General features: G+C 37.8%; 2 protein-coding genes across 3 annotated transcripts in view; both read right to left on the bottom strand.

Annotated features, from left to right (window-relative positions):
- Window positions 1–3216, bottom strand: part of LOC106746517 (zinc finger CCHC domain-containing protein 8 homolog) — a 6599-nt gene extending 3383 nt beyond the window's left edge. Inside the window, exons 1-3 of one of the 2 annotated variants that reach the window (XM_014623181.1) lie at window positions 2753–3216; window positions 1913–2192; window positions 1068–1363 (exon numbers count right to left, since the gene is read on the bottom strand). In XM_014623181.1, coding sequence (XP_014478667.1) covers window positions 1068–1363; window positions 1913–2192; window positions 2753–3027 — 851 coding nt within the window. In that variant the 5' untranslated portion in view covers window positions 3028–3216. The remainder of the gene's footprint in view (window positions 1–1067; window positions 1364–1912; window positions 2193–2752) is intronic. The other variant, XM_014623180.1, reaches the window with a different exon arrangement.
- A 5750-nt stretch (window positions 3217–8966) lies between these two features.
- On the bottom strand, window positions 8967–12473 carry LOC106746487 (putative mediator of RNA polymerase II transcription subunit 26). Its single transcript, XM_014623125.1, has 3 exons — window positions 11930–12473; window positions 10762–10864; window positions 8967–10515 (listed from the first exon to the last, which is right to left on the bottom strand). Exons 1-3 carry the CDS (start codon window positions 11939–11941, stop codon window positions 9665–9667), a joined length of 966 nt encoding a protein of 321 aa, XP_014478611.1. The 5' UTR covers window positions 11942–12473; the 3' UTR covers window positions 8967–9664.
- Between the last annotated feature and the right edge of the window lie 1441 nt (window positions 12474–13914).

Genomic DNA, 13914 nt, shown 5'->3' with positions numbered 1-13914 from the left:
TCGTTGTATTATCTGGTACATGGTTTTCTCAAGCTACTGCAGGACTTGTAAAAATTGTTCGTTTTATTTCTTATTTACTTATGATGCGTCCAGCAAGAAAATATTTATTCAATATCGGTTACAAACAATTTATTCAATATCAGTTACAAATGAGCAGCAAGTCAGTCGATTAGACTAACTTTTGTTATGAGGCACATTGTACAAATATAAAATTAATATATAATCATTAATTATAACAAAATTATATATTATTGTTTTTTAGTTATTATATTTATAATGGCACCAGAATAATATGCAAATTAGTGGTCTGAAATAATTGTCGAAATTGACGAGGCAAAAATAGGGAAAAGGAAATATAATCACATAAGAATAGTGCAAGGGATATTTGGAGCTGCGGAAAAACATTTTAAACGTATATTTACATATCCGGTACTTGACAGAACAATAAGGACACTTTTGCCTATAATAAAAAAGCATATATTGCCGGAATTATACATAGCATGGATTTGATGGCTTATAGCGCTTAATATGAAAATTATTGCCATCAAAAAGTTAACTATAATAAAAATTTTGTTGATCCTATATTACAGATAATCCTAACACAAACGAACATAAATTGAACATTATAATCATTATATTGCTGAATTTCTTTTTAAAGATTACATTGTTCGGATGAACAATTTTTTTTAATATAATGGCTCAATTATATCCTATATAAGAAATTGTTGAAAACAAATAATAAACGCTGATTTTCTATATTTCTGTGCATATTATTATTTTGTTTATAACGTTGATTTGTTAAGTTTGTTTATAACTAATAAATAAATGATTGAATAATAAGTAAATGAATAATAAATTTTGATTTCTTCATATATTTGAGTGTATCATTACTTTGTTTAAAACTTTTGTTAAAACAATTGTCGCTGGCTTCCTTATAATGGAGGTTGTTTAAGAGCATGATTTTGATAATAAATTTCAGAATCAAAGTCATTCTGAGATATTCTTCTAAAAGTAAATATTTATTGGAATAACTTTGCAAAATCTAATGGATTATACAATTGATATACCTGTAAATATGCTTAGGTAGTTCGTTGTCTTTTAGTCCTAATGCTGCACGTAGCTTTTGACTCAACTGACCAGGAATCATATGACTAAATTTTTGCTCCTCATTTAAATGATAACGGACTCCTGACTTCGTATATCTGACATTAAAATCTTTGCGATTTTTATTAATGTTTGCTTGATTTCTAGGTAATTGACAATCTCGTAGATTGTGATTACCTTCACAATTAAAACAACTCATTTTTGGTGCTTGATCTTTTGACGTCTCAGAATCTGATTCCTCGAATGTATTCTCATATTTCTGAAGTAATATAATGTTGCTTATAAAAATAATAAATATAAAAGAAAAATAAAATTTATATTTCCCTCAAAAGTAAGATATATTAATTATTAACTTACAGACGCATACACATTAAGTGTATACACAAATTTCAATCTTTAGACTATATGAAAATAAAGCTGAAAGAAGACGAACTTTCTTGCAACTGAAAGAAGACTAGCTTGCAAAGGAGGACTAGCTTGCAAAAGAGGACTAGAACTTTCATATCTAATATCTGTATATTTAGATTTGTGTGTGTGTATGATCAGACAATAACCATTATCACTTTGTACATCTTTCTTAAATATGAGAATAGGAGAAAAAATGTATCTTATAAAAATTACATTGATATTCATGATCATCGCTTCAAATATCCTCTGTAAATGCAAATTTTTTTCATCTTTGACTAGTCGTTAATAAGTTTTAAGCATTTTTATTTGTTGAAAATGTTTTAAGGTAGTAATAGTTATTGCTTCATCTTGTATAACTTACTAAAATTAATTACTACGAAATAAAAAGAAACCAACAAACCTTTCCATATGTGGGAACATCGAAATCACTTGTTGATTTAGGTTGAGTATCGATTATGAATAATAAATCACTTGTAACACCACTACTTTTTGTATTATGATCATTAGGAGAAACACATAATGGCATAATATCGTTCTCAGTATTAATGGACAATTTATTTTGAGGATTTTTGTTATCCCAAATTTCTAATATCAAATTTGACGTTTCCACATTTTCCTCGCAGGAAAATTTTGACTGCACTAAAGTATATAAGAAATTTCTTATTTTTTGTCGATATTGTCTGAAAACAAAAGATAATTTGTATATAATTTAATAATTTAACATTCCATTTTAACTTATATATAATTTAACCTAAATTATAACATATTATAATGACTTAATTTATCTAATACTTATTTTGTAATAAATAACCACTATCATATTTTGTTATTTTGTATTAGATATCATAAAAGGTAAAATCATAAATTATATTACCTTACTTTTAGTAACTTGAAATTTTGATGTGCAAGAACAAGATTATAAGTACAACTTTTTATTCTTATTAAGAAAATTTATTCCTGTGAATTTGTGTGTATATATATATATATATTTAATTTTAAAATTCTTTTGGAAGAAGAGTAATCTATTATGTCACAGGAATAAAGTTTTTGTGGTGCATATTATATATATATATATATATTACAAAAATCTTATATCACAAAAATATGTATATATAATATAAATTGCAAAAACCTTATTCCTGTAACTAACAGATTACTCTTCTTCCAGAAGTTTTTAAATTAAATATTTTAGCCGGCATGACTTGAAAAATGTATAATGTGTGATGTATCGGAATCATACCGTGAGACACTCTCATCACGGAACATAACCTTAAAAATAGGTTGCGATGTGAGATCAGGTTGCAATGACGAAGGATCTTCCGCGTCAATAGCTGTCTTGGTCATGTCAACGACTTCGTTATTAGCATCGATATGATCAGAAGAGAAACGTCTATCGATGTTTCCCGATTTATAAACCAGCGGACTATCATCGAGGCAAGTGATTTCGCTGTCATCTAAACTCGAGCTTAGATCGACTGTTTCCTCGAAATCTTCAACTGTAATCGTCGAATTCATGCAGATATCATTCACTACACTTATTTTAAACTATAAGATACTTCCGTAATTCACTATAAATATGCGATATGCTGAAACTTTGAGGTTTCGCGCCTATCCTTTTACTCATCACTTGAGGTGTGTTCTTTTATTCACAACAGTTGAATGCATCTCGTGGTTGCATCAAGATTTCACTTTTTAAAGTTACTAGCTAGGAACAATAATGTTTTTAGAAAACACATTCTTCTATTGGCTAACGGATTGTATGTTTGAAATTGGACCCAGTATTAATTCTTCGGTATTATTGAAGGAGCGTAAGGTAATCATAAATATTTGTTTAAAGCGGAAAGCACACACTTCAGCATAGCACATAATGCATGACGCATAAGAAGCCAATCAGAATCCTTCGTTTTCATTGTGAGGATAAAAATATAGAACTTTGATTGGTTTGTTATCTTTTGCGTCATGTCAATGCATACATAAATGCTTTATGCCAAAGTATGCGCTTAAGTACTACAACTCTACAAAAAGTAATGGCTTTTGTCCACAGGACACGGCAACGCATACCACTCGGCAAGAAATGGTGCGATAGCCAATAAACTTCTAGCTCTTACCGAAAAACGCGATGTTGATTGGCTACCACGCAAACTTCCGCTGCGCGGCAAGCGTTGCCGCGTCCTGTCGGCAGAAACCATAATACTAAACAATAATATATTTAAAAAATGTCATTAATTGAAATTGACTTTATAAATGAAATGTGGCCAATTGTTAGAGACTTCATATCATGTAAAAAAATATAAAAATTTAGCAATTGTTAACTATATAGGAATAAAAAATTAAAAGTTCCTCATGTTAATTTACAAATAATGTTGATACAAAATCCTTGTATTCATCATCAGAGGATGAAGAATCTTCAAAAACTATTTGAGGTATAGTTATTGCAAGAAAACCTTCTATTGCTCCTACATTTACAGTATCCATATACAAGTTGATTAATAAATTAATTTGTCCAATTAGTTTTTACAACAATCATTATAATATCTACATATTATTAATACATATTTAATTACATTTATTGAAAGTACTACATCAATTAATTAAGATTGTGTAATCTTTCAACCCATCAAATGCGTTTCTTCTTCTTCTTCTTCTCAATTATTTATTATAATTAGGAACTATATTTCCCAATGCGAGAAATGCCAAAAAATAAATTAATTGGGAAACAAACTGCTCCGCTAATACTCACTGGTACTCCCGATTATTCTTTTGAAAAATATGCTTTGGACATCGCAGGCTCACTAACAATGAGCGGCAACAAATATCTCTTGACTTTTCAAGACAATTTAATCAAATTCAGCAAGGCTATACCTATAGAAAACCAAGAAGCCATCATTATCGCCCACGAATTCGTCACTAAAATAATTTTAGAATATGGAATACTTTCCAAAATACTAACGGATCAAGGCACCAATTTTTTAAATAATATATTTAAAAATATATGCAAATTATTAAGAATCGACAAAATTCAGACCACGGCATATCACCCTCAAAGTAACGACGCGCTAGAAAGATCGCACCGCACGCTGGCTGAGTGTCTACACTATATTAACTCAGAACAAACCAATTGGAACGAATGGATACCCTACGCAATATTTACTTATAACACAACACCGCACACGAGCACGGGATACACCCCGTTCGAATTCGTGTACGGACGTAAAGCAAACTTGCCCTCAGCTTTAATGCAATTACCAAAGCCTTCATACTCAATAGACGATTATGTCTCTGAACTTAAGGAACGGATACGCGCGACCAATCAAATAGCAAAGTGTAAGATAAAGTCCTGGTATTTTTGTTCACACAATCGGTGCCGTGGTCGGGGACTCGCGTAAGCGGATCCCAGTGGGGGATCTTGGTATCGACAATAATAATAATAATCGGGAACGGTAAGATATTGTAAGCGCACGTACCTCGCCTTGAGAGAGAAGGTGGTGGGGGAGATTCGACCCGGCGAGCGATGGCGCGATGGAGGTCAATATTCCCTCGTCGGCCGTGCTGGCAGGTTGGTGAGTCCCAATTACATTTTTCACTGATTTAATCTCACCGTAACCGGGTCAAGCATTGGTTGTATTTTCGATGTGTTGTGAGATCAAGAACAGTGCTCGGTGTCTCTTGAGTTTCGTCCACACGTGCCATCGTGCGTTAATCCCTTTAGCATTGGTTGAGCTCAGTGGTTTTCTTTGGTGCCTGGCTGGACTCGTGCACTTTCCCGGCGAGTCTCATTAGTTCACGGCCTTATCCAGTAGCTGGAGAAGACACCGTGCGTTTTCTTCCCTGACAATTGCATCCCTCAATGTTAGATCCACATGGCCGTGAATTCTGGGCTGGGACATGTCGAGTAATTGCCTCGTGCGCCCTCCTTTGGCAATCTCCGACTGCCCGCCATGGTCTGAGTGTGCGCTTCTTTCCCACTTCAGATCGTGATGAGACTCCGAGGAGAATGGTGACCGCGAAGACGAATTCTTTCTTCCTTCGATTAAATGCTTGACCTGGGTGTTTCGGATACTATCGCGCTCTCGGTATCCGAATGACCGGAGAGACAAGACGGTGCGATCCCATTATCAATTTATTAATCGATTCTCCGTTTGTTTCTTTAGCCTTCTTGTCGAGACTCCGAGCTCCGCGGCGGGCGCCGNCCCCCCCCACATATCTTTTTTTCTCTCTCCGGTGGTTTGACTATTATTCTTTTATAATGTTAATTTGTATTTCTAAGATAATAAAAATTCGCAAAAAATGATCAGGAAGTGATTACCGTTTTATTTATTGTTATTTTTGTCCCTCTCCAGAGATACCCATCTTACAAAAGGAAAATCTAAAAGAAGAAAAATAAAATACAAACAGTACTATGATAAAAGGACCAAAACTCCACTTACCGAGTGGGAGGTCAGGTATTACTATATGATGAAATCGTCCGCCAGGGGAGATAAAAAAAATATGAAAAAATGCGTTAAAAAAAATGCGTGAAGAAAAATATTCCATACCTATATTATATTTATACAGAAAAAAGTTCTAGAATTAAATAAACGTAATTACCTTTTAATTTATTAATATATTTAATTAATAATTAATTTTCAGCCCCTTAAATCAATTAATATTTTTCTCAATTTAAATATATTTTTATAACTTGCAGTAAATGTCCATCTAAACGAAGTAATATCTTAATTTATAAATGGATTATTGATTGTATGTATAAAATGATCCTAATTTTCTTAAATATAATCCTAAATATAACCCATAATCCTAAATTTAAGAAAGTATTTATTAGAATTATTAGAATTATGTAATATTTCTTTTGTATTAAAGAAACCTAGCAATGGTTTTAAGTTTAAATTTTGCTGTCCAATAAATATTTTATAAAAATTAATTCTGATATTCTCAATATTATCAATTTAATCCTTGTCGCAACTTGTTTTAACACTTTCAAGTAAATGTTTACTTGTACGGAGAAAATATCATATTGTATATAGTTAGTTATATTTTTACTTTAATAAATATTTATCAAAAAGTATTGGAATAATACCATTTTACTTGGATCAAGTAAATATTACTTGAATAATGATACTTTTCAGTGTGACGCTACATTCTCGATTTGACGAGAAATTACGATTTGACGAGAAATTACGAATTTCTAATTTTGCAACAGGCTTATAATTTCTGTCCCGTATTGAATCTCTAATGCTCCAGATGATTAAACTTACAAGCTCTTGATTTTATAAATCCCCCCTTCTAGATACGTACGGATCATGGGAATGGACCTTTGCTTTATTCGATTATTCGACTGCAAACTGCACTGTCCATTACTAACAAATGGAAATGTCATTACGTCATTTTACCATAGAAAATTACACCGTGTCGCATTATATCGCAGATAGATGACCGATCTGTGAAATTGCAGATTATCCCAAAGCTTACGTCGACATGTGAAAACAATCCCTACGATACAACTCGCTATAAGAAGCGGTAATATCCAATGAATAAAAACGAACGATGTGTACGACGTGTACAGGGTGATTCACGAAGAACTCGCGTTGTTTCGCGAGCTGACTTTTCAGGTGACCATTTTCGAAAGAGAATGCTAAGATGTACGTCTAATTTTAAGCAGAGATAAATCAATATTACTGTTAAATAAATATCTTATTTAAATGAAAAACGATTAGTAATTTAATCGATACTATTTATCGTAGTTCTTAGATTTCCGCAGGATTGGGTAAGCTAATTTTTATTTTTAACTAAGTTGAAAAGTAAAAGTTACAATTTCCCATAAAATTGATTTAGTCAAGTTAAAAAGTTATTTACACCAAAACTAACTTAATTAAAAGTTATTATCAAACTAACTTACTAAAAGTTAATTATACAAATATATTTTTTTGCATAATTAACTTTTTAATCGTAAATTAAATTTATACTAAATAAAGAAAAGGTGGCCTATTATAACAAACTGTTTTGTGCCCGGTTTTGTTCTATGCAAGAAAAGAACACCAATGTCCAAAAATTCTGTTGATATTATTTTTAATTTTTCATATTTTATATTGTAAGTAGAATAATTTTAATACTAATGAATTATTTTAATTTATATAAAAAAAGTTATACAATAAGTTAAAGTTAATGCATTTTAAATCAAAAGTCAACTCGTTTAAAATTAACTAAATTAAGTTAAAAATTATTAACTCTTTAACTTAACTTCTAATTGAATAACTAATTATTACTCAACCTTGGATTTCTATATAAACGTTTCGTTTATATTCCATGTTCTTCTTTATACTTCGACATTTTTCCTACGCTTCGAGCAAAACTCCAAACTTTTTTCCCTCGTGGGAACTAAGTTAATTAATTTCTCGACGTTGCGCGTGTTTGTCATGAGTCACCCTGTGAAGTCTCAGCTACTCTCTGTAATTTTCCACGATTTCCTCGGGCAAGATCAGTGAACCTGAGAGGCGTGCCGCAGGCGAATTAGCTATTTGTGCAAGCACCGGTAAGCAGTAAAAATGAAAGTTGTGCCGTCGACAGCGAAATGAACGCTGGCACAATTGCAACGCCGCGACAGTGCATCGATAGACGCGAAGCGTGAAGGCCATGAAAGTAGATCGTCCCCGTCTTCCTCATCCGGAGAAATACTTTCGTCGTTTCGAGAGAGGTTATTGCCGTCTATGAGGAAAAAAGAGAGACACGGTAACGCGATACGCTTCTTCGAGTTTTACCGACGATGCTAAAGATCCTCGTCCGATGATAAACACTTCACCTTGTATCGTCACGCGCCGATGATGAAATCTATTTGATCGGATTGTGCTTTCTAATGTCTGTCGTACATTGAATTATCTCTGCGGTCGATAAGTAGCCAGTTCCTTTCTAATGAAAGCGCATGCAGTTCGTTAATGAACGTTACGAAGTTACGAACCACTATATATGTGTATAGCGTGTATCCCCTTTCATCTCGCGGGAACGCGAGGGAAAGTTTTTTGTAGAAATTTTCTCAGTGTACACAGTCCCCGGTCCGCTGAGCAATTTTTCACAGAATACAGATCGATTTACAGCCCGTATCGCGTGCGAAAGGTATGCCTCTTCCCGCGACTCCGGATCGCACGGATCTCTCCGGCGCGGGGCTGAAAGTATCACTTTCTAACGTCTCGTACATCAGATATATCTTTATTCAATAGAAAGCGAAAAACCGTCTGACTTTCCACCTGCTCTAATAACCTGAGACTTGGTAACTATCCTCGCGTGTAATTAACCAAATCACGCGTCATGTGAAAGGCTACTTCCTGAAAGGCGTAAACTTACGTTAGCCCGTAGACTTTATCGCGTTTCCTTAAACTCTTACTTTTTATAGTCGGAAGTTCCGGTAGCACCGGACTGAAATAATAAGAGTTCGCGCGAGACGGTGAGGTGAATGACTCTCATAATGCGAGAAGCAGAAACGATTTATTTTGTGTATAAAATATTAGGTACATCCTTCGCGCTACCGCGCAGGTATTCCATCTAATACCGGACGATAAACTGGTCGAACGCAATTCGGCGGAAGTAGAAAATTGATCGAGAAAAGAACTCTCAGGCTCGCAACTTCTCTTTCTCCCTTTCTTTCTCCCTCCCCACAAATTTATCAATATCAAAATTCTATTAATATCTATTAATTCGCCTATATTACAATTCTTGTCATTCCTCCAGTTCTTCCAATTCTCCCATCAATTCCCATCAACAATTCTACCTGACATCTCCGATCGGTTCTCCATTCGATCAATTTTCCCCGATCAGACCGTGTCCTCCGAACGAACCGCACTCCCTTAACTAGTAACGCGCTCCTATCGTAAAAGTACACGCTAATACGAAGTATCATATAACGTCATTGAAGTAACGTCAACAAGCGTTGTAATAATTTAAGGCGCGCGAGACGCTCGCCTCGGCGCCGCTGTGATGACGCTTGGGAGCTGAGGGCCACTTCCGCTCTCGCGAAAATCGCGTTCAGCTCGAGCGAGTCCCGAAGGTGAACCAGCCAGAGCCGTCTCTCTCTCTCTCTACTTCTCTCTCGGAAAAGCTTACCGGTAAATAAGATTATTATTAATCTATATTAAAAACCGCGTGGTAATACACATGGTCGTATCCATCAATGGCGCTGTTCCTCATCGACCGGCTTGTTCTGCGGATATTCCGCATCGGCGTTCTCGTCGTCCGTGTAGTAGACCTTGCTCCGATAATAATACTGCCCCTTCGCGTCGTCGGACAACGGCTTCGGGATGAAGAGGCTCTTCGGCGTGTACTGGATGCGATTCGCCGTAACGTCGTACGGTATCTGCGCCTGGTATTGCAGTAGCTGCTTCAGCTCGCTCGGCATGTTCCGGTCGAGGTATATCGTGGGCAACGGCGGCTCCGGCAAGGTTCCCGCCGGCGGCGCAGCTACCTGCTGCTGCTGCTGTTGCTGCTCGTAATCGTCCCTGTAGACGACCCCGTCCCGACGCTCCACCCTCCTGTCGCTGTACTCCAGCTGGGAGGCCTGCGGCCGATTCCGCGGGTCGATCGACTGGTATCTCGCCGAGGGCTGCAGGTAGGCGGCACGAGGTAGCTCGGAGGCGGCGTGCGTCGGTTGCTGCTCGTGTTGCTGCGGCGCGACGAAGCTGGAGCTGTAGAGGAAGGACGTGGGGTCGACGTAGGGCGGCTGCGGCTGATAAGTCTTCTCGATCAGCTGCCTGATGTGACCGGGCACCTCCGAGTACGGTTTGTAGAACTGCTGGTTCTGGATCGCCTGCGGAATCGCCTGGAGATGGTGCGTATGGTCCTGCTGCTGTTGGGGGTGCTGCTGGGGGTGCTGCTGGGGGTGCTGCGGAGCTCGCTGCTGGGCCTGCCGGGCCCGTTGGACCGAACCATCCTCGCCACGCTGAGACCGCTGTATGTTCCCACCCGCCAAGTGCGACCGCCACTGATTCTGAGGCGCCACGTACTTCCAGTTGATCCTCGAGCCTGCCCAGGGAAAGAGAGACCGCTTCGTCACTGACCCGATTAACGCTCCTCCACCCGGCGATTAACGGGCGCTTGCGCAACGCCCCGTCCTTCGTCCGTTATCTTACAAAGGAATTGTTCGCCGCGAAGAGGGACGTCCGGGAGTTACCGTCGCGTGTGTAGCGACCGTAACACGCCCGGTTAATCGCGGTGCCAAGGTTTCCGAAGCACCTTTCTCGCGAGGGACAGGGAATACTTCACACTCACCGTCGGCATCGTCGTACTTGACTTGCCCCTGAGGCGCGCGAGCCGGCCTCTCCGCGTTCCTCGTCTGCGCCCACGCGGTCGACAGCAGTGCGACAAGGAGAATCTGCGATAAGCGAATCCTGATCNTTTCTTTCTCCCCCCCCCCCCTCGATAATGCGGTATCGCATGGTTAATTTAAAATTAAAAATATTAAAATATTACTAGTGCAGGTATTTGAATTGAATGAAATATTAGAAAGATATCGAATATTAAGGAGATAGAAATTCACGAAGAAATTTTCTCAAAAATTCCTTGAACGCGAAGTTAAGTCGCGACTAATTGTGCGATAAAGTCGTATCACTTTCTAAGCAAGAATATATCATTCGGAATTATATAATCGCGTATTATATAATATCACATTGAAATGATCGTCAGCGAAATATTTGGACTTGAAACAAGTTACGAGCACAATTCATCCCGTAGTAACGTTATCCTCTCCCCGACAATGTCGTATTGCGCATAATTAACGTTAAATTCTAAGTAATATTCGTGTAAATACTTAAATTCAAATCAGAATCAAATATTGAAAAATATCAAGTATTAAAGAAATAAGGATTCGCGAGGAAATCTTTTTCAAAAATTCTTTGCTAAAGCGTGAAGTTAAAAAGTCACTCGCGACTAAACGAGTGATAAAATTCAAGTAATACCAACTCAGCGAGAATATATTATTCAGAATTATATGCACAGAAGAAAATGATCTTAAACGACAGATATTCTCATATGTAAACGAGAATATTATAATATTCTTAGAAAATTTTTCGTTTTGAATTCAGCGTGCAAGTAATACTTGCACTTAATACAAGTTCAATCAATTCAAGACTAAAAATCTCCCAACAAGATTACAATATTCTTGCTCATATATGAAAATATCTATCATTGATTCGACGGGCTAATTTCTCCCGTGTATATACAATCGCGTACGTTGAAATGACCGTCGGCGAAATACTTGAACTCGGGACAAACTACGAGCACAATTCACCGGTGACGATCGCACATTCAAGTCAAAAGAGATGAAATTTCGTCTCGATATTACACGCCGAAGGAGGATATTTCTTGTCACTGCTCGGATACAATGCGCAATAGAGTGGTTTGATCGAGATAATTCGTTCGGGATATCCCGAGCACTCACTGGTAGTCTCATGGCTGTTGCACGGTGAGATGTGCGCGGATGGTCGCGTCGAGTCTACTCGCAGAAATCAGCCGGCGGAGTCGGCGTGGCTCTTCTATATAGTCGTAGTCGCCCCGGCGTAATTGGCGGCGCGGGTACGCGGCCGGTGGCTACCTACTTTTAGAGTAATTCCGCCTCGGGTAACGAGCGAGCTCGGTAAAAATCCTCCCCCCGACACATTATTTCACGTTGTGAGAACGAGTATGTTTTTTTCCTTCTCTCCCTTTTCCCGCCTCTGTGATAAAGTCGCTTTCAGAGACGCAGGATCCCGCAGGAGCAACTTACCCGTGAACTTTCGGACATTTTCAGAACATCCCTCTTGTGAGAATTTAACCTTCTTAATCGCGATTAAAGTGCGGAGAGGAATTTTCTCGCGAAAATTCTAATTTCACTTTCGGTCTTATCTGTATCTTTTTATGGTTTCGAACCGAAAAATAGTAGTGGCAGTATGCATGTAAAATTATTATCGTCGACTTTATAGTAATACTTACTAGAAAAATGGTTCTTTCGACTATAATTCTTTTTCATGCAATTATAGCGCGTTACAAATATCAAAAATTGTTTTTTCAATGTGTAAAGGATCACCTAATAGAGCTTCTCTGAGTTTTCCATTTTAATGAATTCCCGTCTATTCATTTCCCGTACGTTCCTGGGTACTTATTGTACTTTTGGTCGCGTTATATCTTGATAAATGCATCTTGCACTCTGTAGCAATGTGCACGGGGATTAAATGAAACGGAAAACTCAGAGAAGCTCTCTTAGATAATTCTTCGCAGACTGAAAAAGCTATTTTAGTGGATCAAAACTAAGAAAAGGATACGTTTTAAACCGAAAATAATTCGAATTTCTAGAATTTCTGTCAATATTAAAAGAGTTTCAAAGGGAGCTTCCTTAAGTGCCAATGTATCCTAAAACTGAACGAATCCTATAAACCGGACCAGTAGAAGTGCATTATCCTTGAACAGGAAAAAAGTTTCTTTATCAAGAAGATTAGGACTGGGCGCAAAAGCGGCGTAGACTCAGCATTCTCATGTTCCCCGAATCGATTTTTTAGGTTTCAAGAACTGTGTGGTGAAATCCGTTGGATCCCGTGTGATTTTAATGAGGCTACGAGGTGACGCAACAAGGAACATCGGCGAGGTGCGCTTTAGCTAAAACAGTATTCAGAACGGTTAAACGGTTGGGCCGTTAGAGTTCGTACGCGGTTAAATCGTCTCAAATGAGGAGTAACGACGAGGCGGAGGCGAGAAGAAAGCGCGCCAGCGAACGTCCGTGATAATTCTTATTACGATCAAAACGAAGTACGGGATTACATGGGAATTGTATAGAGTGAAAATGGAGTTGGAAACGAGGCTGTCTTGTTTCGCACAGCTCTGCGAACGACTGCCAGCCGCTCGTCAGTCCTTCTGTGTAATCGTGCGAAATGACGATCGATGCGATTGCGCAACAATGAGAGAGAATTAATCATCAAAACAAGGTTAAAAACAACCGGTCTAATCAAGAGATCCCATTACATAAAGCGGTGAACGCGATTTCTAAGTTCTTCTCTCTCTCTCTCTCCATATTGTTCCTTCAGCTTATTAATTTCTTTCACTTTTCTCGTCCAATATAAAATTATATAAATTACTGACTAATTATATAATTGATTAAATCTGATTATTCCTCTCTGGTGTGAAATGTACACGTTTGAAAGTCGATCGACACCCGACTGAGCCGGAACTGAAACGCGAAATACGAACGTTCCCGATGTTGCTGAAAGCTCAGAGCTGAGTATCCTCCGCTCAGGCGATCTCGTCGAAAGAGACCGGCCGAAAGGATTATTCCTTGACGGCGCAGGAGCGTGTCGTAAGCGGCAACCGCGTTGTCCGCCTCTTGCATACGGTTAAATTTACGACGTGCAAACGATCCCAGTCGTGCTAAACACCACCGATCTGCGTCATTAGCCG

The sequence above is a fragment of the Dinoponera quadriceps genome, unplaced genomic scaffold (genome assembly GCF_001313825.1).
Source record: "Dinoponera quadriceps isolate SergipeBrazil2010 unplaced genomic scaffold, ASM131382v1 scaffold1850, whole genome shotgun sequence".
In the NCBI taxonomy this organism is placed as follows: Eukaryota; Metazoa; Arthropoda; class Insecta; order Hymenoptera; family Formicidae; genus Dinoponera; species Dinoponera quadriceps.
This window is presented reverse-complemented; position numbering and strand designations above follow the sequence as displayed.